At 36.9% G+C, this 27,125-nt stretch overlaps 3 protein-coding genes across 6 annotated transcripts in view; 2 read left to right on the forward strand and 1 right to left on the reverse strand.

The window, feature by feature from the left end:
- The window catches only part of git2a (G protein-coupled receptor kinase interacting ArfGAP 2a), a 34,246-nt gene extending 30,708 nt beyond the window's left edge, over positions 1-3,538 (forward strand). Inside the window, exons 19-21 of one of the 3 annotated variants that reach the window (XM_067439311.1) lie at positions 625-780; positions 1,539-1,602; positions 2,546-3,538. In XM_067439311.1, the coding sequence (XP_067295412.1) occupies positions 625-780; positions 1,539-1,602; positions 2,546-2,758 (433 nt within the window). In that variant the 3' untranslated portion in view covers positions 2,759-3,538. The remainder of the gene's footprint in view (positions 1-624; positions 781-1,538; positions 1,603-2,545) is intronic. The other 2 variants (XM_067439313.1, XM_067439312.1) reach the window with 2 other exon arrangements.
- A 2,978-nt stretch (positions 3,539-6,516) lies between these two features.
- tchp (trichoplein, keratin filament binding) lies at positions 6,517-18,404 on the reverse strand. Of its 2 annotated transcripts, none has more exons than XM_067439310.1 (12): positions 17,848-18,404; positions 16,006-16,216; positions 15,858-15,914; positions 13,935-14,003; positions 13,588-13,761; positions 12,136-12,248; positions 10,111-10,177; positions 9,833-10,002; positions 9,666-9,747; positions 7,209-7,394; positions 6,987-7,130; positions 6,517-6,881 (listed from the first exon to the last, which is right to left on the reverse strand). In XM_067439310.1, exons 1-12 carry the CDS (start codon positions 18,036-18,038, stop codon positions 6,849-6,851), a joined length of 1,497 nt encoding a protein of 498 aa, XP_067295411.1. In that variant the 5' UTR covers positions 18,039-18,404; the 3' UTR covers positions 6,517-6,848. The 2 variants fall into 2 exon arrangements, with proteins under 2 accessions (XP_067295411.1, XP_067295410.1); XM_067439309.1 differs by having other exon boundaries at positions 9,833-10,005.
- Positions 18,405-20,407: 2,003 nt separating this feature from the next.
- Positions 20,408-26,684, forward strand: gltpa (glycolipid transfer protein a). Its single transcript, XM_067440255.1, has 5 exons — positions 20,408-20,693; positions 23,781-23,839; positions 23,944-24,077; positions 24,844-24,994; positions 25,244-26,684. The coding sequence occupies exons 1-5, from the start codon at positions 20,591-20,593 to the stop codon at positions 25,424-25,426; spliced, it is 630 nt and encodes a 209-aa protein (XP_067296356.1). The 5' UTR covers positions 20,408-20,590; the 3' UTR covers positions 25,427-26,684.
- Positions 26,685-27,125: the final 441 nt, after the last annotated feature.

The raw sequence follows: 27,125 nt of genomic DNA on the forward strand, positions 1-27,125 counted from the left end.
AATAATCCTTTAGGTTAGTGTACATGTAATATTAATACAATTTAAAATAAATTTTGTATTTAAATATATTTTAAAATGTGGTTTATACCTGGCAATAAAGTTCTTTAATGAATAAATCACAATTATTTGAAATAGAAATCTTTTGTAACATTACACGTCTGTTGTTGTGATCAATTTTGATCAACTTAAAGTGGCTTTACTGAATACAAGTATTAATTTATTTTTAAATAATCTTACTGTACTCAAATTTTGTATTTAAATATTTCTGAACAAATTAAATAATAAATAAATCAAAGTAAATGTTGCAAAAATGGCCAACCGCATATAAAATTAATAAAAATTTGACCTCCAGAGGTTGAAATTGAATATTTTCTAAAGGTTAAGTGCTACCCTTTATATAGACATTTTTATTAAAAATAAATGAACTGAATGAATTGTTGTACCCTATTAATAGAAAGTGCCTGCTTTTGTAATTCACTTGTTTCCCAACCAATGAATCATTTTCTCCGTTCATACCTTCTCCGTTTTCCATCTGTTCTCAATTGTCTGTGTTCATCATTTGTGGTCTGTCCTATCGGGGGCCATGCTCTGTTTGGGTCCCGATTGGTCTCTTTTCCCAACCAGTGGACCAAGTGAGCAGAGGGAGAGTGTCCGCAGACTTAGGCACAGTCTGGGTTGTTTCAGCACACTGGTGCCTTGGGCAGACAAGCCCCCGTCTCCCATGCAGTCCCTCGGCCTCAGAGCTCCCCACCCTGCCAACCCCAACAACCCTGCCTCCTGGTACTCTGGCCTCTGTCCCTGCCTCACAGGCACAGTGTCTACCTCTACCTCTCTCTTCATAACTTACACACTAATTTGAACATGAATGTAATATGCATGATTACTAGTATGTCTACGGTAATGCCAAAGGCCTGTATCAGTTTGCATTGTCTTCTAAACTTCACCTTTATTTGCAGGATATCATGTTGGTGCACTTGGTTTCTCTTTTAGGAAAAGGCTTTGTACTGACATCCCTCTAACTTTTGACCTTTTGGTTTTGCACTGGTTTGAATTGTATTGCGAAATGAGCAGTGTGGTTTTCAAGATATTTCTCAATTTGCAGAGGAAAGCAAATTAGTTGGTGGAAAAAAGTTTTACCCTCTAAAAAAATGTCTGCATCATGTCTGCTGCACAACTAACGTTTAAAAACATCTGCATGTTTTTTTGTTTGTTGTTGTTGTATTTTGGTGGATTAATGCACAGAAATGTTAACTTTATAAATGCACATATAAATAAATTAAAGCCAAATATATACCATGTATTTTCTAAATATATCTGTATTTTTTTCTACAAACTGTAATATGCCAGAGTGGATTAAAACTAAATTTATTTTTATAAGGCAGAAACAGTACAATATTATGGGCAAATTGTATTAAACATTTTTCCACCGTTTGCTCTGTGGTTAGCTTGCTTTGTTTTGTTTTTTTCTCTCTCATTCTCCAAACTGATGTATTTTATTTTGTGATTCTTATACAGTCTTTCATTTTCTCCTCTAATAGCTTTGTACCCTGCGCAGAAAGAATACATGTGGCTGTGAATGAGATGGCTGCCCTCTTCCCTAAGGTGTGTAGTTCCTCCCTACACTTCATAAATGCAATAAAAAAAGCTGTAGGCCATATCAAGAGCTTGATGATAATATAGTTTTCATTTTGTGATAGAGCAATAAAGCAATCAAGCTGAGATTTGCCATGTAGTTTATACTTTATGTGAGTATACTGTATGTATGCAGGTAAAGTAGGATGTACTGTATATCCAAATTTTAATATATATTGCTGGTTGATAGTTATATTTAGGATGTTTTTGGAATGTACAGTGGCAAAAAAACTATCTAGACACTTAATGTAGGTCACGCGTTTTATCATTTCATTTATTTATATAAAAATGTATATTATTGTAACACTTTCCACTAAGGTCCAATTAGTTAATATATTAGTTAATAGTAGATAAGACATTAAATAACAATGATCAATACATTTGTTACAGTATATAGTAATATTTGTGGACCATAGTTATTAAAAATATAACTGTTTATTGTTAATTTTAGCTCTAGTTTATTATTAAATATTAACAGACCTGATTTTAATGTTAGAAAATAAAAAATGCTATTATTTGTCATTTGTTAGTTAACAAAAAACATAATTTTTAACAAAAGGAGCCTTATCGTAGTGTTACCAGTATTATTAATATTATGTTTATTTAAACCTTTATTTATTATTTAATATAAAATATATTGCCTTGCGCACTCAAATCTTAATGTGTGTGCTTCATATAGACTAGAAGAATTATAAAAATCCCACACACCGCTCAGACTTGGTAACAAATTACTGTTTTTTTGTAGTTATATATTATTCATTCAAATATTCTGTACATTTAAGTGTGTCTTAAGTGTCCAAATGCTTTATTAGGGCCATCTGGACATATATTTAGTAGTTAGCGGAGTCTTGAACCACTTATAAAAAAATAGTCTGTGTGAATTTTACGTTTTCATTTTCACCATTGTCCACAGAGACCACGCTTTGAGACGGTAAGGAGCTCTTTGCGATTATTAACGACCAGTGCAAACCGACTCCAGAATGAGTGTAAGAAAGCGTCTCCTCTGGAAAGCTGCCCCGCAGCGGACATGCAGTTGGTCACCCAGCAGGTCATCCAGTGCGCTTATGACATCGCTAAGGCTGCGAAGCAACTTGTTACCATAACCACCAAAGAAAACAACAACTGATCCTACTTCCACCTGTAATGCAACCCTGATGTTTTCATGTTATTTTATGAGTCATTTTTTAGATATGTCAGTTGAGATTTTTTTAAAATCTAAGCTTAGCTGTATTTGCATGTTTTATTTCTAATTTAACATTTCTGTTTGGCTTGAAGCCATAAGATAAAGCCTGAAATGCTCTCAAGGGTTGTGTAGGATGTGTGTATGTGTTGATCCGTGAAAGTGTATTTGACTAGATGTTGTGAGCAGAAATGGAGCAGCCAGTCACTAAATATTCAGTTAATGCCTGACTCTTTGCACTATTTGGAAAAATCCTTTTACCTCTTCATAATCAAACATTTAGTCCATTAATTGTGGATGTCTGTGCTGTTTTCTAATCGTTAAAATTAAGCCTTTCCCCACCATGATAATCCCAATGAAATCTACAACATATCAAATAATATTATTGTAATCTATCTGTACAAAACATTCAGGTAGTGTGGTCAAGTAGGCCAGTTGTACAGATACAATAAACTTGAAAGTATAAAGATGTCAAGTTAAGTAAGATCAGATTTCATTTAATGTCTGATGTTAAATGGACTTTTTGGATATGCCAAGTGGCTATAATTCAGATTTATACAGTGTATTGAAGAAAAATATATAAGAAAATAAGGAAATGTTATTCAACCTTAGTGATTTGGAGGTCACGGTATTTAATTAATATTTTTTTCTTTTAATTCCCAATACATTCACTGCAGATAAGTATACAGTGCCTTGCGAAAGTATTCGGCCCCCTTGAACTTTGCGACCTTTTGCCACATTTCAGGCTTCAAACATAAAGATATAAAACTGTAATTTTTTTTTTTGTGAAGAATCAGCAACAAGTGGGACACAATCATGAAGTGGATCGGAATTTATTGGATATTTCAAACTTTTTTAACAAATCAAAAACTGAAAAATTGTCCGTGCAAAATTATTCGGCCCCCTTAAGTTAATACTTTGTAGCGCCACCTTTTGCTGCGATTACAGCTGTAAGTTGCTTGGGGTATGTCTCTATCAGTTTTGCACATCGACAGACTGAAATTTTTGCCCATTCCTCCTTGCAGAACAGCTCGAGCTCAGTGAGGTTGGATGGAGAGTGTTTGTGAACAGCAGTTTTCAGTTCTTTCCACAGATTCTCGATTGGATTCAGGTCTGGACTTTGACTTGACCATTCTAACACCTGGATATGTTTATTTTTGAACCATTCCATTGTAGATTTTGCTTTATGTTTTGGATCATTGTCTTGTTGGAAGACAAATCTCAGTCCCAGTCTCAGGTCTTTTGCAGACTCCATCAGGTTTTCTTCCAGAATGGTCCTGTATTTGGCTCCATCCATCTTCCCATCAATTTTAACCATTTTCCCTGTCCCTGCTGAAGAAAAGCAGGCCCAAACAATGATGCTGCCACCACCATGTTTGACAGTGGGGATGGTGTGTTCAGGGTGATGAGCTGTGTTGCTTTTACGCCAAACATAACGTTTTGCATTGTTGCCAAAAAGTTCAATTTTGGTTTTTATCTGACCAGAGCACCTTCTTCCACATGTTTGGTGTGTCCCAGGTGGCTTGTGGCAAACTTTAAACAACACTTTTTATGGATATCTTTAAGAAATGGCTTTCTTCTTTCCACTCTTCCATAAAGGCCAGATTTGTGCAGTATACGACTGATTGTTGTCCTATGGACAGAGTCTCCCACCTCAGCTGTAGATCTCTGCAGTTCATCCAGAGGGATCATGGGCCTCTTGGCTGCATCTCTGATCAGTCTTCTCCTTGTATGAGCTGAAAGTTTAGAGGGACGGCCAGGTCTAGGTAGATTTGCAGTGGTCTGATACTCCTTCCATTTTAATATTATCGCTTGCACAGTGCTCCTTGGGATGTTTAAAGCTTGGGAAATCTTTTTGTATCCAAATCTGGCTTTAAACTTCTCCACAACAGTATCTCGGACCTGCCTGGTGTGTTCCTTGTTCTTCATGATGCTCTCTGCGCTTTAAACGGACCTCTGAGACTATCACAGTGCAGGTGCATTTATACGGAGACTTGATAACACACAGGTGGATTCTATTGATCATCATTAGTCATTTAGGTCAACATTGGATCATTCAGAGATCCTCACTGAACTTCTGGAGAGTTTGCTGCACTGAAAGTAAAGGGGCCGAATAATTTTGCACGCCCAATTTTTCAGTTTTTGATTTGTTAAAAAAGTTTGATATATCCAATAAATTTCATTCCACTTCATGATTGTGTCCCACTTGTTGTTGATTCTTCACAAAAAAATACAGTTTTATATCTTTGTTTGAAGCCTGAAATGTGGCAAAAGGTCGCAAAGTTCAAGGGGGCCGAATACTTTCGCAAGGCACTGTATGAGGATGAAATAATCTCCACCAGCAGATTGCTGTTTTTGTGATGCTATAGATGTGTTTCAGTTTTTGTAGATAGTTCTCCATATCGTATATTCACTTCACTGTTTAGGCAGCTCTTAACTTTGCAGATCTTTTTTTATTTCCTCTCTACTAAGTATTTTGCCAGATCAGGTTCGACTTAGCAAACAGTTGTGCAGTGGAGCGTTTGCTCCGTGTTATTAGAGCTAAGAGTCAGTGACTTACAGCTCAGTGTTAAAAGTCCCCTTGTTTGAGTGTTTGTAGTTAATCAGATAAACTGGTCTTCCACTCATTAATATTATTGTTATGCCTGTGGTTAAGAAGAAAAATGTGTTCTTTATTTTTTAAATAAATTTAATTTATAATTTTGAGCTTTAATTTTTGCCCCAGAGTTTTTGTTCGTATCTAAAAGTAAGCCATATGAATTAACGGCGGAGTTGTGGCCTATTGGTCAGACTGGTAAGCCGAAGGTTGCGGGGTGCCTTTGAGTAAGGCCCTAGCCCCCAGTCGCCCCCTGGGCACCACAGTAAAAATGGCTGCTCACTTCTCCGGGTGTGTGTGTACTCAGTTCAGTACTGTTTTTAAACTTCAGAACAATGTGTCATTCGGGAACCCAAATGTAAACATTTAATTAAAATCTAACTTACGACAGTCAGTGTTAATTATAATAAGTGTTGGGGGGGTAACGCATAACTAGTAATGTGAGTTATGTACTCACTTTAATACTTAAAATTTACAACAAAATATCTGAGTTACTTTTTCAAATAAGTAAGTTACTTATTTTTAGAGATAGAGATTTTTGTTGCTGACCCTCAGATACATTTCAACCATACCAATAATCAAACGATTTGAGAAACATCATTTTTTATTTTTGTATTGCTAAAATAAGAGTGTTGAACCTTCTTCTTCTGCATTCTATTCTTCTGCAATCCAGAATGGCCACAAAGCTGAAAGTTTTACTTAAGCTGTGCCCTCTACAGTACAGGCATGAATTTGCATTTCCTTCAGCTTGAGGCTTATTCATTTCACTTTTGATGGGAAAGGGGCAGGCTTTTACATTTGCCAAAAATATAACTTTTTTGTTAATAAAACAAACAAGCAAACCCAGCCCAGGTGATAAAAAGTCATGCTAAATTATCATTACTTTACATATACTGTAATATGCAACCAGTTATTTTTAAGGGAATAACGCAATATTGTAATGCAATACTTTCAACAGTAACTTTCCCCAACACTTATTATAATGGAAGCAATCTACTGATAACTTATTTTTCAGTGTTGACTGGGTGATACTTTTTGCTTATGTTAAATATTACTGCTTGCACACATTGCTGCCCAGTTACAATTCTTCATTATGAACGCAGTAGACAATGGATAAAATGTTTTCTTTATTAAAAACATGGTCAGCATTGAAATGAATCTATACAAACAATCTACATATAAAAAACAGCCCTACATGCAAACCTCAGGACCAGTGCAATGAAAATTTGAAATTGAGAACTTACCTAAACAACTATTTATAGAAGCCATAATGTAAATCATAAACTTATGGGCCATATATTAAAATGATCTCTGAGGGCAAAACTGGCTCTCATTTATGCACAAAGTGGCCGAGATCAGCATGGACATAGATATCCCCGAAAATGCATCCTAGCATCTGATAGGGGATGTGGCACAATAATTCTTCCTGTAAAAGCGCTCTCATGTCCATGCTGACCGGGGTCTGCCGTAAATCTGCCATGATGAAAAAAAAAAAAATAAGTTATTACATTTCAAAGAACTTGACATCTATTTTCATATAAACACTGGGTCTTCATTAACACTTTAATCTTCACTCACTCTCTCCTGGTAACCCTGTCGATTCATTCTCTCTGTCTCATGACGAAGCTCCTCCTCCTGCAGCCTAAGCTCCTCCCTCTCTTCTACTTCTTCCTGCTCTTGTCTTTGCTGCTCCTCCCACTGTTCCTTGCGCCTTTGCGCCACCTGTTGGACGAACACATCTATTGAAGACAACTATAACTCATATGCTAGAACAAGTGAAGTGCTACTATACACACACACCTGTGCATTGATCTCCTGCATGCGAGCTGTGCGGGATCCCTCCTGCTGCTCCCTCTCCTTGCGTACAGTGAGTCTCTCTTGCTCCAGCTGCTGAATGAGCTCCTCTCTCCTTTGCAGAGACTCTTCCCTTGCCAGCCTGTTCTCCCGCATTCGTTCCTCCAACTGCTGCTGACGTCCTGCCAGAACCTACCAAACATATAACATCCAACACACACTGAAGGTGATGATACATGGGGCAACGTTCTGAGCAATATTTTGCGTTTAACGGCAGCTAGGTGAGACATGGCCCATGACAGATCTAAAGTATACAGATAGAAATTGGCTGCCCATTCTTAATGGCAAAGTGCCCAAGCAACATTGCTCGGGAAAATTTGCCTGGCAACATTGCTCAAAAAGTTGCAAATAATTGCAGCCTTGGTGTATATTAACAGACTTTCAAAAACATTAAAATCTTACTGACTTTTGATGTCAATGTGTTGTGATTCACATTTGATGTTCCATGACTTAAAATTAAACAGGCTGTTTTTCTGCAGTCTCAGGAAGTGTATGTAAGATTGTGGCCAAAACTGGTACTTCAATCACTTTTAAATGACTGTAGAGTGGTGTATTCCCTCCCCCTCCTCCTGACTCGAGGTTGCCAGATAAGCTGCAGGATCCAGCAGGAACGTTTGTAGCTGCAGCTGAGGTAACTAGAGCAGAGCTGGCAACCCAGATACCGAAACACTACTGACTTCGTAATTGGTTGATAGGTGGAGGGTGGAGCTTCAGGCCAAAACACAACATGTCAACATCAACATCAGCTGAGGGCTGCAACAACAACTTTTAAATGACAATATCCTGGCCGGACTACTGTTATCAGTTATATACACTCCTGATCAAAATCTTAAGACCAGGGGATGCATTGCAAGTTTTACACATTTCGCACTAGTGGATCATAACCGGGTTGTAAGTGCTGCTTCAAAATGCCAAAAGAAGAAACAGGAGCAAGAGACAAACAATAGAGAGTAGTTAAAAAATCCTGAGAGTTATGGGACAAAAAAGTCAAGTGATAGACCCAAAAAGATTTCACCTGCACTGAGCCGCAGGATCCGATGAGTTGTCCGTGAAGACACAGGTCGATCCTCAACCCAAATTAAGGCCCTTACTGATGCTGACTGCAGCCCAATAACCATAAGACGTCATCTGCTAGAGAAGGGCTTCAAGAACAAAAACGTCTTCAAAGGCCACGTCTCCTCCCACGACAAAACTTGCCCGTTTAGAATTTGCAAAGGAGCACTTAACTTGGGACATTGAAAAGTGGAAGAAAGTTTTATTCTCTGACAAGAAAATATTTAACCTGGACGGTCCCGATGGCTTCCAACGTTACTGGCATGACAAGGAGATCCCACCTGAGATGTTTTCTACGCGGCACAGTGGAGGAGGCTCCATCATGACCTGGGGTGCTTTTTCCTTCAATGGAAAAATGGAGCTTCAGGTTGTGCAGGGGCGTCAAACGGCGACTGGCTATGTGGATCTATTGCAGCGGGCATCCCTCTTGACCGAGGGACCCCATCTGTCCGGTAATGCCTGGGCCTTTCAACAGGACAACGCTGCAATTCACAAAGCCCGCCTGACGAAGGACTTCTTCCAGGAGAATAACGTTGCTCTTTTGGACCATCCTGCGTGTTCTCCTGATCTAAATCCCATTGAGAACATTTGGGGATGGATGGCAAGGGAAGTTTACAAAAATGGACGTCAGTTCCAGGCCATGGATGCCCTTCGTGAAATCATCTTCAGCACATGGAAACGTTTCCACCAGCCTCCTGGAAACAGTCGCATCAAGCATGCCGAAACGAGTTTTTGAAGTGCGGTGGAGCTACTCACCTTTTTTGAGTCCTTTTTTGACTTTTTTAGTACTGTTGTGCGTTTATTTTTGGGCTATGGTCTTAAACTTTTGATCACTGATGAACGGCCTGTTTGAGTTTAAATGCAGTTTTTAATAAATTGCCTACTCTCTATTTTTTGTCTCTTGCTCCTGTTTCTTCTTTTGGCATTTTGAAGCAGCACTTACAACCCGGTTATGATCCACAAGTGCGAAATGTGTAAAACTTGCAATGAATCCCCTGGTCTTAAGATTTTGTTCAGGAGTGTAAGTATTTGAAATTAACATGATTTCTTAATGTCCAGTGACATATCAGGTGACATTACATTTTTTAACATACAGTTCCTATAAATATATCTATATAAACACCCTCTTTTGCACATGAAATTAGATTCAGTGCTTACTTGGTAAATTCAGAATGAGTCTGGGGAAGATTTTACTCTACTATATTTAATTCCTCAATATATGACCCATTTAAAAAAATAAAAAAACGTGAAAATTATTCACATAAAGTATAAGAACAAAGTGCACTGTTTGAAGGGGGGTTAATAAAAGAAAAGCAAAGTTTGAGCATGTAACTGCTAATCTCGTCTCACCTCCCGCATCAGTCTCTCTCTGGCTCTCCTTTCTTTCTCCCACTCTGCCTCTCTCCTCTCCCAAACACGCTGGGCTTCCTCCCTGCAGGCAGCATACAAAAACAGAGCATGAGTCCGACTTCCAGGTACAAACGCATCTTTAAAAAACCTCCTGACTGTGTGCTTACCGATATAAAATATCAAACTCTGCCTCCCTCTCCCTCTCCAGCTGGAGCTGCTCCTCTATGACTCTCTTCATCCAGGCGGCGTCAGCGACAGCTCTCTCTTTCCTGGCTTTCTCCAGCCTCTCGTCCTCCACCTCTCCCTCCAGCAGCGCAGCCAGGATCTTGCGGTCTGCCTCCTGGTGGACAGGGAAGGTATTGCAGTTACTCAGTCAGGACAAACTACAGTGTATTGAGTTCTGAGGCAAAAAGAGGTTAAACCATCAGTTTTCACTGTAACACACCAGTTCCTCCTGCACCTGCTGTGCTCTCCTTTTCAGCTGAGCACGATACTGACGAGTCAGGAAATGCCTGTGGAAGCAGAGAGCAATGGCTTTAGGCTACCAATTTAGTATTATCTATATACTATAGTCAGTGTTGCCACAGTTACTTTGAAAAAGTAATCTGATTACTGATTACTGATTACTCCTTTAAAAAGTAACTTAGTTACTTTACAGATTACTTGATTTTAAAAGTAACTAAGTTAGATTACAAGTTACTTTATTAGTTACATTCAGCAGTTGCCGACAACACCGCTGCCGCCTCAAAATAGAAATGACAACCGTTTTTGGCAACACACTTTATTGTATTTATGCCCGAGACTGACGGTCCCGACTTTTTTACGCCCCCTTTTTTAGGCGTCTCCTTCGTTTTATATTTATTTTAATAATTAAAATGAACAATGAGATGTGCTGGTGGAAACAACATGAGACCATGATAGCTTGCGCCACTGTCAAGATATGGCTCGCGCAGGGTTAAAGAGTCCGTTTCTTCAGAGCAGCTGCTAGAGTTATGGCCTTTTTACAACTGGTTCCTTCATTCGTTTTCTCTGACCAGGTATCTATCTGATTGCGAAATGACCAGGAGTAGGCCTAAATGCCTTTCGAGAGTCTTTCCAGACGTATTTAATTCCGATCACTCAAACAAACCAATTCAGAAGGTGCATGAAAGCATTTCAAACTAAACCTTACAAATGTAAATATCTGGTTGTTTAAACCACATGTGTAAATTTTACTCCTGGCAAATAATTAAAAAATAAATGTGTGAGAGCGTGTTATGTTGTAGTCAGATAGATATGACGGTGCTACTGCAACATCGCTGCAGATGAGTAAAGCAAGCCAACGCATATGGCCGTAAATGAAACTTTAAAATAAGTCACACAAAACACAATCATCTTCAATATAAATTAATGAGACTAATGATCTTACCAGTGCTTAGGTCGCTCTCTCTCATATTGCCATCATTGAATTTAAAATGAGCTGCTGAATAAAATGCTGGAATCTTTTGCTTTGATGTGAACTCCGTTAAATGAGCATATACCGCGGGAACTGAAGATCGGATTTATATTAATTTTGCTGAAGTGTAAGGTAGGCTATAAGACAACCTGCCTGTACTTTTTTTTTTTTTTTTTTTTAGATTGTGTAGCCCGTTTCGGGTTTTTTGAGCGCCGTTGCGAGCAGTAGGCTAATCTATCAGCTGCCTCAGCTCGTCAGAAATGCCTTTGTGGTGGTATAATAACTAGCCTACTTTGTTTTTAATGTCAAAGTAGTTATATTTCGTTTCGTTTATTTTTTAAGTTCATTTAGAAAAATGTTTGGAGCAATTTTTGTTTGTTAAATTAAAGTTTTAATTTTTTTTATGTGACGACCCAGTGAGTTAACCGCATGTTTAATAGCCTAGTCTCTCAAACCAACTCTTGAATTGTCTTGCCTATATAAACTTTAATTTAACAAACAAAATTAGGATAATAAAAAACGAAACGAAAAATAACTACTTTGACATTAAAAACAAAACTGAACTATTTTAATGGCTGCAACAATGTAAAAAATAAAATAAATAAATAAAAAACACGGCTCCAGCCCTCGGGCTGAGAACTTTGATAAGCTGTCGGTTTTTACAAAGGAAAATGACTAAAATAGTAACTCACAGTGACTTGGATAAGTAACTTTAATCTGATTACTGGTTTGGAAATAGTAACGCGTTAGATTACTCGTTACTGGAAAAAAGTAGTCAGATTAGAGTAACACGTTACTATGTAACGCGTTACTGGCATCACTGACTATAGTGCATCAGTTGCAAATAGTTGTAATTTATTTTTGTTTCCATTCAAGTTTTATTTCAGTTAGTGATTTTAGCACGTACCAATAATAATATTTCATTATTTATTCATTTTATTTAATATTTATTTCAATTAAAAAACATGGTTTTAATCATTTTATATTTAGACAACAGTTGCAGAAAAAATCCCTTAACATGTTTAAATATTTTACCCGAATTCAGTTTTCTTCCTGATTTCCTCAATCCTCTTTCTCTCATCCTCTAGCTTTTCAAGCTCCCAGCGTTGAGACATCAGAGCTTCCTGTTCCTGCTTAAGACGCTCAGCCTGGAACAAATAAAATGTATAAAAACTCCCATACACTTTCAGTGCCACTAACTAAACTTTAAATCAAATTAAATGAATGCAAAATACCTCTAAAGGCTGTTCACAACAAGAACACTAACTATAAAGATAAGTATATCCATAACTATACTAGCGTCCACACCAGCAGACATTATTGTTCTGTTCATTCTAAGCGTTTAGTTGGCTGCTTTAAAGGGATAGTTCACCCAAAAATAAAAATGACCCTATGATTTACCCACCCTAAAGTCATCCAAGGTGTATATGACAGTCTTCGTTCAGATGAATAAAACCGCCCACGCCTCTCCCAGTTTAAAATGCACACTGACATAGCACACCAGTTACTCTCGTAACATTAGTATTTTAAACTGCGAGAGATGCTACACTATTTCTGTAAGTTAAACACTGAAGGCGATTTGCTGGAAACTAAGAGGTCCTAATTACTTTATAGAGTTTTAAATATGGATGTTTTTCTTACACAAACGCATCGCTTCACTTCAGAAGTCCTTTTTTAACCCCTCAGAGCCGTGTGGAACAGTTTTATGATGGACAGCTGTACTTTTATGGATTTCAAAAATGACCCAACAGTCACTGCAATATAAAGCTCGGAAGAGCCAAGACATTTTTAATATAACTCTGATTGTGTTCGTCTGAAAGAAGAATGTCATACACCTAGGATGGCTTGAGGGTGAGTAAATCATGGGCTAATTATCATTTTTGGGTGAACTATGCCTTTAAATGCTCAAACTCATTACAGCTGAATGGATTCTGATTGGCTGTCAATGTTTTTATCATTCATCAACTAGAAAAAATGCAAAAAGTGATTCCAACAATATTGTTTATCTGTGCGGTTATAGTTGTGGTGAGGACTCTTTTGTTCTTTTATATTTAGATCAGAAGGATTTTTAGAACTATATCTTTATCGTTATCATTATAGTTATTGTCCTTGGTTTTAATGGGTCTTAACGTATTTATTAATCTCAGTTAATGTTCATTTAAAAATTGACCAATACATTTTTTTTAAATCAAAAGATGTCTGTTAATATTATTTATTGAAATTGTTATAACACGAACAGTTGTTAACATTAACAAAGATTAATAAATACTGTAACAAATGTTTTGCTTGTGTTTAGTTTCTGTTAATAAATGCATTAACTAACCTTTACTAATATGACCTTACTGTAAGGTGTTACCAATAAAACAAACAAATAACTAAAAATTTATATAATGAATTTACTTGATCTTCATGATCTTTGTTTTATTGTTGTGACAGACACAACTCAATGCATTACAAGTATTCATCTATTCTACAGTAATGCCATACTTCCTGGTCCCGTAGTTTAAGCTCCTCCATCTGTTTGCGGAGATCTTCAGCTCGCTTCTTTTCCTCCTGTCTTCTCTTCTCCTCTTCTTCCTTCATTCTTTCCAGAGCCTCCCGTCTGGTTCTCTCATACTCGTTCTCAAAACGCAGTTTCTCATCCTGAGTTCTCTCATCAGCCTGAGTGGTACAGAACAGAGTCAAATATCTTAGAACTGTCAACAAGGACACAACTAATATTATTTGTACACAAAAGATGGTTAATGTTACGTGATGCTCAACTGGTCAGCTCTCATGCATAAGCCGACATGGCAGCACTGGCATTGAACACTTCCTGTGAACTCAAATCTTACCTGTTTTTTCTCCTGCTTTTGAAACTGCCACTGGCTCACAACATGATCTTTGTGCAACCCTGACTCCACCTGTACGCACAAACATTTGAGACACAAAGATATCTGATTAAATAATGCTCCAGAAGTGATTGCGTGTGTTTGGAACCAAATCCAGAGCGCAGAGTTACAGATCAGTCATGGAAGAAACACACCACATGCCCTATTAACTTACAGTCACGTTGGGCTCTTGATCAACATTTAAAAAAAAATATCTTACATAAATACCTTGCATGAATTTTTGCCAACTCTACTGATGGCATACCATATGAATGTGTTTTACTCATCTCTCAGCTTAATTTTTTTTTTTTAAAAATTAAAATTTAAAGGAAACATTTTAATAATATTAATGAAATTTCAGTGTATGTAAACAGGCCATATATGTACTTTGAGGCTTTAAAAGTAAAATATCAACAAAAAATATATATATACATATTAGCAAATTCTTAATAAATAAAATGTATTCTTCTTATTATTATTACTTAAACCTGTAAGATGTTTTGTTAAAGGTTTTCATTAAAAGTTTCCAATGCTCTGCAAGGCTGCATTTACTTGATCAAAAATGCATTAAAACAGTAGTACTGTGAAATATTATTACAATTTAGAAGAACTGTTGTGTATTTTAATATATAAAATGTAATTTATTGCTGTGATGGCAAAGCTGAATTGTCAGCATCATTACTCCAGTCTTCAGTGTCACATGATTTTTCAGAAATCAGTATAGTATGCTTATTTGGTGCTCAAAAACAAAACAAAACATGTCTTATAATAATCAATGTTGAAAACAGTTGGACCCCTGTCCACCCCATACAATCAGTAAGAATTCAACTACTAACATGGCCAAGACCAAAGAGCTGTCCAAAGACACTATAGACAGAATTGTACACCTCAACAAGCCTGGAAAGGGCTACAGGGAAATTGCCAAGCAGCTTGGTGAAAAAAGGTCCACTGTTGGAGCAATCATTAGAAAATGGAAGAAGCTAAACATGACTGTCAATCTCCCTCGGACTCAGGCTCCATGCAAGATCTCACCTTGAGGGATCTCAATGATCCTAAGAAAGGTGAGAAGTCAGCCCAGAGGAGTCATGGGAGAAAGTCATGTGGTCAGATGAGACCAAAATAGAACTTCTTGGTCATAATTCCACTAAACGTGTTTGGAGGAAGAAGAATTATGAGTGGCATCCCAAGAATACCATCCCTACTGTGAAGCATGGGGGTGGTAGCATCATGTTTTGGGGGTGGTTTTCTTCACATTGGACAGGGTGACTGCACTGTATTAAGGAGAGGATGACCGGGGCCATGTATTGTGAGATTTTGGGGAACAACCTCCTTCCCTCAGTTAGAGCATTGAAGATGGGTCAAGGCTGGGTCTTCCAACATAACAATGACCCAAAGCACACAGCCGGGATAACCAAGGAGTGGCTCTGTAAGAAGCATATAAAGGTTATGGCGTGGCCTAGCCAGTCTCCAGACCTAAACTCAATAGAGAATCTTTGGAGGGAGCTCAAACTCCGTGTTTCTCAGTGACAGGCCAGAAACCTGACTGATCTAGAGAAGATCTGTGTGGAGGAGTGGGCCAAAATCCCTCCTGCAGTGTGTGCAAACCTGGTGAAAAACTACAGGAAACGTTTGACTGGATTTCTGGATTTTTTTTGGGGATTATGTCTCTCACAGTGGACATGCACCTACGATGACAATTTCAGACCCCTCTATGATTTCTAAGTGGGAGAACTTACAAAATAGCAGGGTGCTCAAATACTTATTTTCCTCACTGTAGTGTATATAAATTCTTACTTTAAAAAATATATATATTTCCTTACAAATTACCTCATAGTAATACTTATTATAACTACATTTCTTCAAATAAATTACTGATACATGACTGACCTTCCGCAGATCTGAGTTGTTTTGCTTCCAGTGTTCCCTCAGCAGCTCCTGTGCAAGCTGAAGAAAATAAAAATCTCCAAATCAGATCAGACATTTTTCACATGCATAGCATAACATAATTTTATAACAAAACAATTAGCGTCCATACATTTTTCCTCCTCTCTTCCCTGGCAGACCGGAGAGCATCTGTTTTTTCCACTAGCTGATTAGTCAGTGTGTCTCTGTCAGGGCAAACATTTCTGAGCTCTGTCTCCAATTGGTCCCTCTCCTGCTGGAGCATCGTCCTCAGACGCTCCCTGCGTTCCTCTAGTTTCCTCTGTTTCTCCTCCTTTATGCGCTCCCGCTGAAATGCTGACATACTAAAAGGCCAAGAAAAGAAGCTTGTAACTGCTTAGAAACATAAATTGTCTTCATTATCACCATGGATGCAAAAGCCAGTTAATACATACCAGTATGTGATTTTTAATATTGTTCTATAATTCACTGTATAAGTGAAGCCAGCCACAGTAATAAGATAAATATTAATTATAAAATAACAATTTAAAAGTAAAAAAAGTAAGTTCTAAAAGGCAGTTTCATGATGAAACTATGCCCATTCAATTATATTGTCTCCCGAATGACCCATATATTTACATGAATAACTTAATATGTTACAAAATTCTTCTTGGAAAAAAAGTGAAAAGCACAAAATCATTTTCACATCCCAACATGCCACATTTCACAATTAATTATGTTATTTAGTATATTAAAACAATATTTATACTTTAGAAAGTTTCTTAAAGTATACAACAAGTGTGCAATATTTTCATATTTTATTTAATATTGACAAAATTATCCACAAAATACAGCCTTTTTTACTCAAAAACTGAGATGCATAAGCTCAGATCAATGAGGCCTATGATCAATCAGTTCCAAAAAGAAATAAAAAAACCTGTCCTAACTGAAAAGGATAGAATCCAGTATTTGATTATAGCATAACAAGAGATTTGAAAGCTATTTTTGTAGGCCAATTTTTGATTGATTACTTCAAAAAATGTTGTGAAGTAGTTATGCCCTGTGTGAGACTGTAAACAAAGTGTGAGTACCAGTACTTTTAGTATATTGCAATAGCAGTAAAAAAATTATGGAAAAAGACCCAACATAAGAGTCAACATGTTGTGCGTTGTTCTATTATCTACTGTATATTTATGTATAATTTTGTTGTATGTTACTTATATGCGTAATATCTTCTATATTAGGTGTGTACTAGATGCAATGTACCTATTGGGTACCTATTGAGTGGAGGAACATCCCTTTGAAAGCTGCCAAGGAATTTGAGGGACAGTGTAAAAACTGCCCAAGCAAAGGGTAAACGAAAAAAAAAGAACTGGCCGCCCAAGCACCTTTCCCTGCCCCATCTGCTCAAGAGTCTGCATGTCCAAGATAGGCCTTTGCAGTCACCTGAGAGTGTGCCACCTTAGACAAAATCCTTCTCAATTATCTTCGGACATGAGGAATACGTCAAGAAGAAGAACCTATTGTGTTCATGTATTGCAAAGCACTTTTGCTGCTATTGAGGTGGGATAGGGGAACATGTTTGGTAATATAGTTAGGTTTCAGGGTGGGGTAAGGTGCAAGGAAAGAGTCGACAGTGTACTTACAAAACATTAATTACATGCAGGTATTTCTTAAATATAATAAGTACAATATAACAACATTTATGTACACAAAAAGTGCATAGTATTTGTATCAACTGGTTGATTTAAATGTTAGTACATAGCCTAGTAGTACTGTAAAAGACTTATTATAAAGTGGGAACGTTTTCTTTGCTTTTGTTGGTGTTATTCAAGTTTCTGTTCAGTAATTACAGAAATCTTTGCCTTAATGTATTGATACTTTGACAACTTTAGGGGGAAACTTAAAACTGTCTCATCCCAGCCATAAAAAATGATGTCAAGCGGTCTCAAATATAAACTTTACGCATACGCTCACACAAGCTTAAGTACGTTACCTGCGCTGAAAGGACTGCCGTGAGCTCCATTGCGCCTGTTTGCTGCTGCGGACCTCCTGCTCCCTAAAGTACTGAGAGTGCAGCTCCCACTGCTGTCTCCAGCGAGCCTCCTGCTCCCGCTGCCGCACCAGCTGCCTCTCCAGAGCGCGCACTCGACCTGGCCAGTGCGCGGAAAGCGTCGGTAAAGCCATTGGATATGCTGCTCAACCGCTCTGCTGTGGCAGAGTTTCTTTCTCAAGCTTTATTTCTGACCCCACTTCTATGATAGACCTTGACATACAATCATTGGAGCAGTCGATTTTAATTCACAAAATGCTGTAATTACAAAAGTATGCTCACTGCATTTGAAGCTTATTAATCGCTCGCACTGCTAAACTAGGCTCTGCTTGCTAAATCGATTTGAAAATTCACCCTGAAAGCTTTGACCCGTGTATCTTCTGTTGCTTCCGTGATTTATATGATTAATATTAAAATTAGTAAAGAGAAAAGCCGTTAACGACAGCGGACGCGTAAACAAATAACCAAAAGGAAGCGTTTTACTTGGTTACTGCGCTACTTCCTGGTTACCTACGGCGAGTAGCGAGGCACAAACAGCGTTGACAAAGCGAAGCGATTTTGTTATGGTGTTTGTGTAGTAGGCTATTTTTTTTATAGTACATTAATCTACAGCAGATTGATAAATATGAGAATATGATATCTAAGTTTTCATCGACAGATGTGCAAATCAAAGTATTTCTGTAATCTTAAAACCCAAATAATTTTTTTTTCATTTATTCGGAAAATACGCTTCAAAGGAAATGCAGGAACGTTCACTCTTGTATGGTATTTGAAGAATTTTAGAGTGATTCATTTAATTGTAAAATTGCTAATATATAGTTATCAAAGCCCCAAATTAACTTTGCATAAAATTAAAACCGTTACTTACAATCTTATAAACAATTTAAACTCTGCTAGGGTGATTTAATTAAAAATAGTAAATGTTAGTAAATAGTTTTAAATAAGAAAAAAGTTTTTTTTTTTTTTTTAGCCTAAATAAAAATATATTAAAAGACTTATAGAGGGCAACAGTGCCCACCGACTATTTCTGCAGCCTTAGTTCCAGGAGTATTTTTCCATTAATTTATTCCATAGGGTCTTCATTAAAATGTTATCAACCAAGTCAACCGACTCGCTGAATGGTGGATTTTCTGTATGGCATTGTGGGTAATGTAGTTTTTCACCACGAATTCTGCTGTAAAACACAATTATTTTAAAACTAAATTGAAATGATGCAGGCTGATGGCTTTTACAGCAGCAAATGCTATCTATTAACAACCTCATAGCTCACTAAAGCTGTCTTTAAAGGTTTATATCGATTATATCGATTTCCCTATGGAGAAAATTAAAGTTGTTTTACCTCAAGCGTTACTTTTGGAACCTGACTGTTCTCCTGCACTTTATAGTCCAGACATTCTAGCCCTTTAATAATATTCAGAACAGAAGTCTGATTTTATTTGATTTCCAAGGGTATTTCAAATGTGATCAAGACTTGCATTAAAGGTGACAGCAGTGTCTAACACTCTACTATAGAATATTAAATATTGATTAAAAATGAGCACTCAGATGAGGTGTGAGATAAAGAGGCAAATCTGAAGGCAGTATTAATAAAATACATGACTTTCTGGGTCATTGTAGGTTAAGCCTACTTGTGGATGAATTAAACATTGCATGTGAATGTTTAATGGTGACCAGATAATCGTGTCTAATTGTCGTCAGAAAGACTCCCCGCTTAAACCTCTAATGTCAGCAACAGGGTAAAGGACATTTTAATTATTAACAACATGAGGCCCCTAAACTTTCAGCAAGGATTCAGACCCGAGCTGCTCTTTGATTGTTTTATTTTCTTTAAATAATCCACAAATATGCAATAGTGAAATTAAGGAACAAAAGAAAAAAGAAAAAACTTTTAAATGATTTAATGCCTGTTCAATCATGCATTAAATGGCCAGACAAAATGGAATCTGCCTAAAGCTAAGCCTCAAACAGGGAAGTAACATTTACAGAGAGTTTGTTGTATTTTTTCCCCTTTTCGTCACTAATAATCAGCATTTTTACAGAGACCATAATTATGAATGGATCTGGGAATATCAAATTCAGTAAAAATGTTTTCATGTCATAGGCAAATATCAATAATAACCGTTACACTGGATTTGTTTTTTGAATTAGTGTTTTGAATTAGTTTTAGATTGTCTTATTAGGCCTAATATTAATTACTTATATTAATAATAATATTTATCTGATAAATCTGTTTTCAGTAAAAAAAAGTTATATAGCCTATCAACATAATAGCCTTTCAGATAGATGAAAAAGTCATTGGTTAGGCTAGGTGAACATTTCCATAACAGAAAAATTATGTTGCTATTTAATGTACAGTAACATTTTTGATGATTACAGTATGGGCTCTGAGAAGAATATATTATAAACTTTAAAAATGTGTCCCCTCCTCCGTGATATGATTGGCTCCTCTTTAGAGTCCCCGCCCACATGTTGAACGTTTCCGCGATGAGTCTACATACATTTGCATAAAGGGGCGGTGCAGGGGGCCGTCCAGCTGTGCAGTGCAGCGCTATCAGAAGAACTGGAATAGTAAACGCTCTGTTCTGTCTGTCCAGTGATAGTTCCGGGTTCTGTCTTCACTTCTGCTGTGTTGTCCTCGTCTTATGTTGTAGGCAACAAAAGTCACTTTCGCCCACTTTAGGCAATCATGGCTCTTCTTATGGAGCACCAGTTCCGGCAACTTCCAGCCGACAAACAAGTGGAAACCCGGCCGTTTCTCGAGGCGGTGTCTCACCTTCCTCCTTTCTTCGGTAGGTTCTTCCGTCATCTCTCATAGTTTGAGCCCAGATTTGAGCATGAACTCTACTGTCATGAAACGGCCTGATGGGCTGGGTTTTTAAATTATCATTAGAACAATACTTGTGTTCTTGTAACTTGTTCAGGTCGTCAAAAAGTTATTTTAAATTAGCTATTTCAACAATACCTATATCTAATAGCCTACAAAATGCGGTTTCCAAATGTCTCCCTTTCTCAGTCATCGCTTCAGAGTGGAAACAAAGTAACAATTATATGCAAACATTTCGCCATAGGTCTTTAAAGAGTTTTAAAAAGATTCAATTACACAGTTATACACGTGTTGTTACAAAAATCAGTAGGCTAGTCTGATATCATCTGATTTTCCGGGATATTCCAGCTCCTTGATCAGGGGTGAGATTTTCCACTCCTGATCAAGATCTCCAGTGTTCTTCAGAAGTTGTTAGTAGAGCCAGACAAAGCCTATCTGTCAAGCAGAAGCCATTGTTTGCTACTGAGGACTAATCTTTTTTTGGCTCAAATTTCTTTTCACAAAGAAGGGCACAAACCTATTGCATGCATAATTTAATCTGCTGCCCTCGATTTTGGAAGTTGAGAAAATTGATTAGAATGGTGTTGAGTTGCCCTGCTCTATTCATTGGTGGAACGGAACATTAGGACATCTTTGTTCAAAGCCTCATTTGGTATTAATATGAAAAATGCATTTGAAATGGATTTGCCACTTGAAACGCCAATGCTGAAGTGTTCACATTAGTGCTCAATGTACTCTTCTATCTTAGCCAATAGCCATCACTAAAATGGTCATTTTCCTGATGTAGGCCTAATTATAAAAGGAACGGCACTTGACAGAGAGAGAATAAACTATAATGTGACAGAAATGTGACTAAAATGTGATTTTAAATTTTTGTGTGTAAAATGTGGATCTTTTTGTCACGAATCAAATTCACCATGTTCAGGTTTTGCTTAAACTTTTGGTGTCTATTCTGTCAGTTTATGCAAAATGCCATTATTTAAACCTTTTTTCATTCAAATGATTATGTTGATAATATTATTTCTAATGAAATTTGAGAATACTTAATAGAAGCCTTTTATTTGTTTTATGTTTGTTCCTCAGGAAACTCCAGGTGTAGTCCGCAGTTAAATTGATCTATGAACGATATAGGCACTTCGCTTCAGTAGATGGACTTTGTGTGGCAGGCTGTGATTGTAGACATATTTATGATTGTGTGACATCATCATTTGATTGGGGACAATGGTTGTTGAGAATGTCAATAACTCCCACAGAAAGACAATTATGCTTCCCAGCCCTTCTTTAGAGTTGACACTTTATCACAAAAAGCCCTGTGTGAAGTAAAAACACCAGAAAGAACAGGAGTGAGGGTATGAATGTGTGTTTCTTTTCCTGTAAGCATTCATTCACAGTGAAAAGGCTGATGTGTAAACAGCGTTTTTAGCTCATTTAGAGTTCTCTGTAACAAGAGAAGCTTCTTTTGCTATCAGTACAAAATGCTGATGATGACTCCGGTCTTTCCAGTGGGCTATGTTGGTTTGAACCCTACACTGTTGAACATATCACTACAATCCAGGGGCCCTTTGCAGCACCGTGGCAGGGGGCTTTGTCCCCCGCAGTTGCAATCCACAGTTGAAAAGAGAGGCTTATGGGGTGGGTCCCCTCTGATAAAATTGCGTGGGCCCCTAGAATCATCACCCTGCTCTCACTTGAGGAACACCTTGCTATCACTTTCGACACTTTCAGAAAAAAGGTACAGTGCTGTCACTGGGGCGGTACCCTAAAGCAGTGGTTCTCAAACCTGTCCTGGGGACCCCCAACCAGTGCACATTTTGCATGTCTCCCTCATCTAACACACCTGATTCAAATCATCAGCTCATTAGTAGAGACTGCAAGACTTGAATTGGGTTTGTTTGATGAGGGAACATGCAAAATGTGCAATGGTTGGGGGTCCCCAGGACAGGTTTGAGAACCACTGCCCTAAGGTACAAAAGTGAAAAGGTACAACTTTGTACCTTAATCACCCCTAAATGGTATTTATTAGTACCTTAAAAGGTACATATCAGTACTTTAAAGGTACATATTAGTACCTTTTTGTTTTTGTACCTTAGGGTACCACCCCAGTGAAAGCAATGTACCTTTTTTCTGACAGTGTAGGGCTTTTATAGGTCAAGGATTTTGGTTATATGGTGCTTCGATCTTTTGGCCTGTCATACATCTGTTTTCGTGAGGGGGCACCAGTGGCAGTCCTGGCTTTCTTGGTACTATTTTTAATTTAGCTCTATATGTCGATATTTTAACATATATTGACTGATTAGATATTTAATTGTGCATGCTCATTTCCACCATTTTTACATTTAGTACATTCATTTGAAAACACTGTTAAGTATAATCTTTAGCAAATCTAAAAAATGTATATACATTTTTTATACATTGTCTAAATTCACTAGTTGATTCTTGTTTTTTTTATTTTATTTATTTTTTATTGGTGTATTGCTAAAATAAATTGTGAGTGTGTGTGTATGTGTATATATAAATCGTAATCAAACATTTCTTAAACAAGAACTGTAATACAAACATGGTCAAAGCATATACAGTATTTATTGGTTGCAGTAATGGAACCATCAGTGATTCAGTGTGTGTGTCGATTTCCACAGGTGTTTATTAGTCTTGCAATGCATTTGGTCTCAATGTGATAATGGGTGGTACTGAAACTTTAATGAACCGCATGGGTGCTTTCAGAAATCTGTCATGCTCTCTAAGCACGGTTAATTATTCAGTGCTCTTTTTTTAAGGCGGTAATGTCAGAGTTCATTCTGAGTTCTTGGGATCAGAATTTGCAATACTTTTACTATGTATCTACCACTTTCCTGTAAAAAATCTAGTAAAGAGAGGACTCTCTCACATCTCTGTGAAAGAATGTTGTGTTCTCACATGCGTATAACAATTCATGTAGGTTGCATGCCAACCCTTTCAGGGTACATTTCAAATACATGCAAATTGCATATGTTTTAATAAAGTTTGTACTGATGTATGCAAATATTACACACATGTTTTCCTTATCCCCTATTAGATTGCCTCGGCTCTGCTGTTTTTTCTCCCATCAAGGCTGATATTGCGGGTAACATCACTGTAAGTTAAATACATACACATAAAACCATAAACGGTTGATATGCATCGAACAATATAACTTTCACAACCTGAACTCCTCCCTCCCCTCTGCTTTTTTCTCACAGAAAATCAAGGCTGTGTATGACAGCAACCCCACCAGGTTTAAAACCCTGCAGCACATTTTGGAAGCAGAGAAAGAGATGCATGGATCCGAGTGGCCAAAAGTAGGAGCAACACTTGCCCTCATGTGGCTGAAAAGGCAAGGCTGGGCCTGAAATGTTTTTTTTTTCTCTTTTCGATTTTGAAGAAGTGAAACAAAAAACTGTTTATGGCTGTAAAATTAAATGTTGCATTATGAAAACATGAACTTTCAAACTTCCTATTTGTCCTTCTTAAAGTTGCAATAGCTGAACGATCAAGAAAATGGCTTCTCAACAGTTTTTTGAACAGGAAAAAAAATGGGCGGGACTTGATTTTGTCCATGGGGAATTGATTGAATTGTTGTGGTTTGCTTTTGCTGCTATCTTAATGTGAGTGATAGGTTGTAAACACTAAACACTGTTTTTTTCTTCTTCTTAAAAAACAATGCAGCACGTCTTGTGTAATGGGTAAGGTTTAGGGGTTAAGGTTAGTGTAGGGGGGTTGAGATAGTAAAATATAGTTTTTACAAAATAAAAAAAAATTACGCCTACCCTGTAAACAGCATATGCCAGTTTGTGTGCATGTGTGTGTGTGGAGCTTCTTTTGTCAACCCAAGAAGCTTCACCAGTTGAGCCTCCACACATCACACCATTTCATTCTGTTACATGTTCCTCCAACTAAAATCTGGATGTAAAAAAACAGACTTGGCAATTTTATGAATTTTTATAAATCAAAACATGTAAATTGTCATCATTTACTTACCCTATAATGTTGTTACAAACTACTTTTATAACTTTTATAACATTCTGTTAAAAAAGAGCACCCAGAACATTCTGTTACCCTTCTCCCTTTTAGGTGAACTAAAACCTTTTTTTTTCTGTTAGGGGGCTACGCTTTATCCAGGTTCTTCTCCAGAGCCTAGTGGATGGGGATAAGGATGAAAACAACCCCAACCTCATCAGAGTCAATATCACCAAAGCTTATGAGATGGCACTGAAGAAGTATCATGGCTGGTTTGTCCAAAAGCTCTTTAAAGTAAGCTTCTTTAAAAAAAAAAAAAAAAAAAAAAAAAATATATATATATATATATATATATATATATATATATATATATATATATATATATATATATATATATATATATATATATATATATATATATACAAAGGACACGTTTGGAAGTTCAAACTGAATTGATGTAAATTAATTGATTAGAACATCTGTTGTGATGACTGTAAATGCTCAGACAAACCTTTTGAGTTTCCCTTGTCTTCATTCTTTCAGGCAGCACTATATGCCGCTCCATACCGATCTGATTTTCTCAAAGCTCTTTCTAAAGGGCGAGAGGTCAAGGACGAAGAATGCTTGGAAAAAGTGCGGCAGTTTCTAGTAAACTTCACAGCTACTCTTGATGCCACCTATGAAATGTACACCAAGATGAATGCAGAGCTGGACTACACTGTGTGATCTCTTATTCACAAAAAAAGCAAACTTCAGACCTTATCTTCCTCCCTCCCAGTGGTTGACTGTTGCCTCCCATTAGACGTCTCCACAGTCTCCTCATGGGCCATTTCTCTCTACTGGATCCTGCATCTCTGCAGTATACGATTTTGTTTTCTCTTGAGGGACAATTATGGTCCAAGCTGCTGAAGACTCTGGCGGTTTCGGAAGGGAGGATGTCTGTTATTGTTTGTTCTGCTCATGTTGACGGTTTAAATGCTTTGGCTTTTCTTTAGAAAAGTAGTATTCTAAAAAAAAAAGATGTGTTTTATAACTTTACTAATCATTTCTGTTTGATTCTTAATACACTTTAAATATGGAATGGTTCTGTATGTGTTCCTTTAAGCAAACAATATGGCAAATGAGGGTTTTAATTATATTTAATTATACCAAAAACAAGAGTCTGCTGACTCTCTAAAGAAATATCGGACATTGACTGCTGTTTGTGTTTTTTCCGTTTTGTTTAATTTTATTTTTTACCTTGGATTCTGTTTGATGAGAAAAAATACTTGAATATGACAAAGAAACGACTTCTAAAGAAGTGATTATGAAGCCACTCTATTGAGCGGTTAAATGTATTCAGTAAATAGTCAAATGTCTATATTCATTTCTCAGATTATTAAATTATATTATGACATTCTATTATGATATGGATGACTGAGAATGTTCGTAGACTGGTCTGGTGTTTTATTTATGTAATATAATGGATAAGTATTGTTGGTTTGTAGTTTTCAACTTGTCATTCATAAATTATCAAAGGTTAAATGAATTCAGGTTGCTTTTAGGTGTAAATGTTAATTTATTTAAATGATATGCTTTTTATGCCAGTTGATTTGTGAATCATTTTCTGACATTACAGAGTCTTTCCACTTTTGCTTGGTCAGTAAGAAAACACTGATCAGCGTTTCAGGTTTTTTCCAGGTGACTCCACAGCAGCAACACAGTAAATATTGGAGATGTTATTTTATTTTAGATGTTTATTTTACCAGTGGACTTTTCCCATTCTTGTTGTCCTTAGCTGACTTGACGTCACTAAAAAACAAATTTATTTGAAACAAATTATTTGTAAATAAATATCTGGCATAGAAAACTGACAAATCATGATGGCCCCATGTGATTGATGTGTTCTGGTTCTGTTCCACATCAAGTGTAAATTATTATCATAAAGTGTCTTACATTGATCATAGTTAGATGTAGTCTCTTTAAAATCTCATTAAAACCATGACCGTGCATAAGTTGTTTTGTTGTGTATTTTTAGTTGCACTAAAAATGGCCCTATCTTTATATTTTGTTTTATTTGATTTATTCTAGCATAACCATATCCCCCCCCCCCACACACACACACACACACATGTAAATGCATATTCAATCATCATATGTGTTCCTTGAAATAACATTAAAAGAGCTAATAATGAATATATAAAAATCACAACCAGGAGCCACAAGGGGGTTTGTGAAAAAACTGATTTTATAAAAGAGAAATATATTACGAATTGAGCCAGCGTTGTTCCACTAGATTTTAATGGCTTTAAACAGTTCATGAGCAGTTGAAAAATGTCTCCAAGTTCGAGTTTAATGTGGGAAGAAATTTGCACTATAGGGTTCAAAACCGGACTCGGACAGGTCAAAACATGAGCCTGACGGACTTGTTCTCAAACCACTTTTT

Source organism: Pseudorasbora parva, chromosome 3 (assembly GCF_024679245.1).
Source record: "Pseudorasbora parva isolate DD20220531a chromosome 3, ASM2467924v1, whole genome shotgun sequence".
NCBI classification, from domain to species: Eukaryota; Metazoa; Chordata; class Actinopteri; order Cypriniformes; family Gobionidae; genus Pseudorasbora; species Pseudorasbora parva.

What these genes read in the sequence shown, in the direction of transcription:
- tchp (XM_067439309.1), bottom strand. Translation starts at nt 18,038, where the DNA reads ATGGCTTTACCGACGCTTTCCGCGCACTGGCCAGGTCGAGTGCGCGCT. An exon ending in ACAACTCAGATCTGCGGAAG is followed by an intron (nt 14,004 to 15,857) that starts GTCAGTCATGTA and finishes TTGTGCGTACAG; the next exon opens with GTGGAGTCAGGGTTGCACAA. An exon ending in GAGTTTGATATTTTATATCG is followed by an intron (nt 9,748 to 9,832) that starts GTAAGCACACAG and finishes TGCTGCCTGCAG; the next exon opens with GGAGGAAGCCCAGCGTGTTT.
- gltpa (XM_067440255.1), top strand. Translation starts at nt 20,591, where the DNA reads ATGGCTCTTCTTATGGAGCACCAGTTCCGGCAACTTCCAGCCGACAAA. An exon ending in ATATTGCGGGTAACATCACT is followed by an intron (nt 23,840 to 23,943) that starts GTAAGTTAAATA and finishes TTTTTCTCACAG; the next exon opens with AAAATCAAGGCTGTGTATGA. An exon ending in GCCCTCATGTGGCTGAAAAG is followed by an intron (nt 24,078 to 24,843) that starts GCAAGGCTGGGC and finishes TTTTTCTGTTAG; the next exon opens with GGGGCTACGCTTTATCCAGG.